The following is a 5,726-nucleotide window of genomic DNA, read 5'->3' as shown; positions in this document are numbered from 1 at the left end:
ATTTTTTGCAGCATTTTCACCAACAGAACGGCAATGAGGTAAAGAACTGAAATCAGCTTTCCAGTGGTTGAGACTGATTAATTACTTCTTATGTCACCATTTTACCACCCACTGTGGTACACACAGTGATGTGTGTTCTACAGAGATTTAGAAATCAATCTGTAAAGGAACTAATTAGAGAGCTCTAGGTGATAGATTGTCTGTACCGTTTAAACTGTTTTTACCTTTGCAAAGTCTACAAAGGTCTTTCTCAGATCTTCACAAAATATCTCTGTGCACAGAGATTTCAAACTGCCTGAAGTCTTCTTTCTTTTTACCTCCAGTTTCTTTTCTCCCCCACCCCCCTTCAGAATAATTGCACATTAGATTTGCTTCATCCCTGGGTTACTCTAAATATCAGCACACTCTCACAGTTGAGTGATAAGCTCTCCGGCAACATGCATGTGGACACATGCCCCATTTGCAAGTGCTTTGCTTCCTCTTGCAAGTTGTAAAAAACGCTACCAACTTTTGGGGGAGCAAACTCCAGGATGTATTCCCAGATGCTCCACAGCCTTTTGAAACCAGAAGAAGTGCACGCCATTTTTGTTTCTGATTTTTTGCTCTTTACTGTGTGTCTTGTGTACAAGCTAAGTAGCTTCGCTATGCTGTTCCTGGTTCAGGAGGTAACAAACTGGGAGGCCATTGTCTGACATGAGATCAATTTCTCAGAAGCCCTATTTCAGCAAATTTTCAGGGCTCCCAGGACACAGCCCCCAAACTTGGGGCTGTCCTGGAAAATTCAGGATTGTCAATTGTTTTAGTTCTAAGAACAAGAGTCTACAAGCTGAGCAGCTCCTTTTGCAAGGTGCTTAGTGGCATATACTATGATCATGCCCTCCTAGAGCAACAGAAGCATTGGACATAATAAACAACAAATCCTTGCAGCTATGATGGTGTTAAAGAAACTCTTACAACATTTACAGTCACTACATACCAACTTTGAGAAAATTCCTGCAGAACTAATAAACAGCTTGTGTCTTACATCCCTACCCACTTTTCCTCAACTATTTTTTCTTTCTCCATTAGAAGCCATTCAAGGCAGGGATCATCCTCTTCTTTGTATATTGTACAGTGGGACCCAGATTCTGACTGGGGCCTCTAGGTGCTGCTGTAATACAAATAATAAGTTAAAAACTACAATTTTTCACTTTTTTACTGATGCTGATTTGTTTCTTAGTCGATCAAAATGGATATTTTGTGGATCTTTTCTAGTTTCCTCACCCTGGAGTATTACAAAGCCAACCTGAATCCATTACAGGCTCCATGCTAAAACAGGTGCAAAATCCAGAAGAAGCTGAGTCCATTGAGAAGAAATTGCCAAAAGCATACAAAATTCGAGAGCAGGTGAGTTATGAAAATTTCATTGATTTTTGGAACTCCTTGGCATAGGATATGGTTGGGTAAATGCTAACTAAATGATGTGAATAAGAATAGCACTTGCCCTTAGGTTAGTGAATATACAATGTAGTGGCTAGCAGCCTTCATGCTTCTGGGAATAAGATGAGTGATAAGAAATATTTTTTTCTCAAGATATACTGTTTCTCACCTACCATATCAGATACCCATGGCACCTTCTATGCTAAAGGCTAAACTCAAAATTCAGTTCCAACTTTTTTTGTTACTTGTAACTTTCTAAGACAAATTCCTTGTGTGCTGAAATATATTAAATTTGATGTCAGTCTAAAGAGTATATGCAATCTCTCTCTCTCTCTCTCTGCACATTTAGTTGAAATTTGATAAGCATTTTGAATTGAATGTGAGGAAATTAGCAAGGAATTCTGTTTCTTGATAATGGGATTAGTGAAAGACACTTCAAATTTGACATGTTTTATTTTCTAGGATTTTGCTGAGAATTAGAAATGAAACCAAATTCTAAAATAATCAGTGCAGATTTTTTTAAAATTATGAACGTTTAAAGTAAGTATTCCACATACACTCTTTATGCACTGATCCTGCAATAGGATCCAGCCATTATGTCCCTTGCTTTCCTCTCCTTAAAACAGCTACAGATATGAAATGCAAATAAGGCTAGGAACAAATGTTGCACTTGTCCCTGAACATGTTATACCTTTGTTTGTCCCAGAACAGAAATGTCCAAGGATTGGCATCCTTTTAATTAGGGTTTAATGAGCAACTGAATGCACTGCTGCTTTCTGCCATTGATTCAATGATGCAATCTCAGGATAACTGTTGAGATGCATTTTGTGGTGCCCTGGGATAAACTGTTAGTACTTCTTATCCCGTGAGCCTTTTTATTCTGGGATAATGGATGTGGATGTCTGAATGATTGCACTTTGTCCTAGGATAAAATGGATTATCTCAGGGCAAATGTAATGGCTGTTTTTAGCCTAATAGGGTTGATGGAGCACTAACCTGGCAATATTTTATACCCCCAGTGCTTTAAACTCTGATGTTTGAGTTGCGTTCACAACATTAACTATGTTTTATTTCTGTTTTCTTTCAGTGTAATTCTTAAGACATTAAACATATATAGTAAACTATACAATATGAATGAGGATCAGATTTGTGGTAATAATTGTAACGTTTAGAATGATCTGATTTCTGAGTTCATGAAGGCAAAATATATGGTAATTCATAGCATGACAGAGAAGTAGGGCTGGAGGGGACCTCCAGAGGACATCTAGTCCAGCCCTCTGCTTGAGGCAGGATCATTTCTATCCAAATCATCCTATACACTTCATAATCTAAACTCTACATAAGACTACCATCAGCCCTGACAGCACAGACCTAACACCCTAACCTGCCATAGGTAAAGCAGGGGAACTGTGGCAGCCAGTGTCCTGCAGATTCTATGAATGTTGTCAATATATACTCAAGTAATCCTCGGTAGAGGGCTACAGAGGAAGGCAACTCCCCACCTCCCTCCCCACAGCCCATACCAGTTTGACATGGGGTAAAAATCTTTCCTGACCCCAAGTATGGTGATTGGTCTGACTCTGAGTGGAGGGGTAAGGCCCTCTAACCAGGAACCTCTGGTTTTGCTTTCAACAGGAGCACTGGCACACCTAAGTCAAAGTCCCCAGATTTGGCTGTAGCCAATACCCAATGCCTCTGGGAAGGTGCTTAAAAACACCCTGACACATACACCAGAAAGGGGGTAGGGGAGGAGGAAGGGGCAAGGGCAACCAACAAAACCCAGAAGCATAGGAAATAACCACATCAGAACACAGGTAAAGGTAAACCTAGATCATCCCTGACCTGTCCAACCTCTTCTTGAACACCTCAAGTGATGGAGAGTCCACAACTTCCCTAAGCAGTCTATTCCACTGTCTCATTGTGAAGTTTAAACTTACTTTGCTGCAACTTCAAGCCATTAGTCCATGTCCTCTTGACAGCAAGAGAGATAAGGTGCCTTCCCTCTTCTTTATGACAATTTGTAAGAGAGGACCCAGACCTTGGGTGTAAGGGAAGGGGAGGAGAGGGAACCGTGGCTGTGTGGGGTTTAAGAAGATGCAGTAGGCTCATCTGCTGTGTGGGGCCACAGCTGCAGGAGGGCAGGCTGGCCCTTGATTGACAGGGAAAACCCTGTGGAGAGCTGGGGAAGGCACATGACCAAAAAGGGGGCACAGCTTCCACACATATAATCCCAGAGCCTGAGCCAGAGCAGGTAGTCTGGCCCTGAATGCTGAAGTGTAAAGGGCTCTTTCAAGGAGATGTCTGCAGCAGATGGACAAGCAGGCACCTGAGCTGTTCCCTGGAGCCACCCAGGGGGAACTAAGGGAAGTTCATGGCCTGAATGAGGCAACAGCCTAGAGCTGGGTAGGCTTTTAGTTGGGGCCAGTGTCTTGTATTCTATCATATCACATTTTTTTCCTCCCAAGTTGCCTATCACCTTTACATCCTCTGCCAATTCTTCCCTGTTGGTCAGAACCGGATCTGAGATAGAAGAACTTCTAGTTGTATCCTTCACTTTCTGAAACAGAAAGTTGTCCTCCACACAAGTTAGGAACAAGCTTGACATTGTATGTTTGACTGCATTGTTCTTCCAGCAGAAGTCCAGAAAAATGAAGTCGCCCATCAGTACCATCCCATAGCTTTTGGAAAGATTTGTCACCTGCTTGAAGACTTCCTGATTCATCTACTTTTCCTGATATGGTACCCTATAATAAATCTCCACCATTATACTGTAGCTTCATTTTGCAGTCTTCTTACTCCTGAACCAGGGAAGAAGTGTATGTGTTTTTGACATACAAGACAACACCAACACATTTTCTCCCAACCCTGTCCGTCCGAAACAGGATAACCCTTGATGTTGACGTTTCAGTCATAAAAGCTGTCCCACCAGGTCTCTGTGATGCCAAGCAGGTCATCTTTTTTTCACAGGCTGCAGCTTCCAGAACATCTTGTTTATTCCCCATACTTCTACATTTTTATACATGCATTGAACATATTTTGCATTTTGACCTATTAGCCTCCCTTTTGCACCGCTTGTTGTAGTTCTGTAGCTCTCTGGCCATTTCCCAGAGTTGCTTCTTGAGTCCTTTCCCCTCTGGACTGTGTGCTGGGTCGCTGGAGGGTTTTGATCACCGTCTCCCATGGAACCTAGTTAAACACCTCCTTACTAGGTTGGCCAGACAATGCCCAAAGATACTCTTCCCTATTTTCTTCAGATGGATCCCATCTCTTGATATCAGTCTTCTTCCCAAGAACATCTGCCTGTTGTGAAAGAAGCCAAATCCGTCACATCAATACCACCATCTCAGCCACACGTTCACTTCTAGCTACACATCCATGTTCACAATGATCTCTGCCTGGACCCTTGCCTTCCACAGGAAGAATTAATGACAGCACTACCACTGATGCACCAAGCTCCTTAATTTTCCTGGCAAGAACCTCATAGTCACCTTTGATCTATTCAGTGTAATTCTCAGCAGTATCACTAGTGCCTACATTAACAAACGGGAAAGGGTAGTGGTCTGATGGATGATGAGCTTTGGCAGTCTTTCTGTGACATCCTGAATTCGGGCTCCACAGAGGCAGCACACTGCCTGGGCTTCCAAATCTGGATGACAAATTGATGCCTCTGTCCCCCCATAGAAGGTAGTCACCAACCACCACCACTCTTCTTTTCCTTCTTGGTGCAGTGATCCTGGAGCCCCTGGCCTTGGGGCCTGGCATTGCCTGCTCTCTAGGCTGCTGCCTCCTCTGCCTCATGCCTGCAGATGTCCTTTCCTCTGTCTTTTCTTCAGCAGTTCCACCACAAAGTGATTGAAAGCAGTTGCTGACTTCAAGCAGTTGCTCTTCAATTCTGTGGACCCTCCTTCTTTGAGCAGTCACATGTTGCCACTTCTCATTGCCCCTTGGCCTCTCCAGTACCAGCCCCTCATAACTCTTTTCCACGTAATCTTCCCGGTCCTTGATGCAATGCAGCATGATTACCTGTGCTTCCAACCTTTGAGTCTTCTCCTCCAGGGAAGACACAAGCTTACACCTGGTGCAAATGCAGTGCTCATGACCATCTGGGAGGAACACGAACATAGTACTTTCCACACAGGTCACAACAGCTGACCCAGGATCCATTTGTGCATCTTTTGCTACCTAGAGAACACCTATGCTGTAATGAGATTTTAAAAAAGGCAAGGGTAAGGGGCAAAAAAACCCCCAAAACACCACAACAACCTGCCATTTGGGGGGGGGGGGGACACCCCCCCCCCCCCACACCA

At 43.3% G+C, this 5,726-nt stretch overlaps 1 protein-coding gene across 1 annotated transcript in view; it reads left to right on the top strand.

The window, feature by feature from the left end:
• Window positions 1–1,256: 1,256 nt before the first annotated feature.
• Window positions 1,257–5,726, top strand: part of TEX36 (testis expressed 36) — a 13,457-nt gene continuing 8,987 nt past the window's right edge. Inside the window, exon 1 of the mRNA XM_019502208.1 lies at window positions 1,257–1,386. Within this exon, the coding sequence (XP_019357753.1) occupies window positions 1,306–1,386 (81 nt within the window). The 5' untranslated portion in view covers window positions 1,257–1,305. The remainder of the gene's footprint in view (window positions 1,387–5,726) is intronic.

This window comes from Gavialis gangeticus, unplaced genomic scaffold (genome assembly GCF_001723915.1).
Source record: "Gavialis gangeticus isolate Ggan-Ray unplaced genomic scaffold, GavGan_comp1, whole genome shotgun sequence".
NCBI lineage: Eukaryota > Metazoa > Chordata > Crocodylia > Gavialidae > Gavialis > Gavialis gangeticus.
Note: the sequence above shows the minus strand (reverse complement) of the source record. Positions and strands in the feature narration are given on the sequence as shown.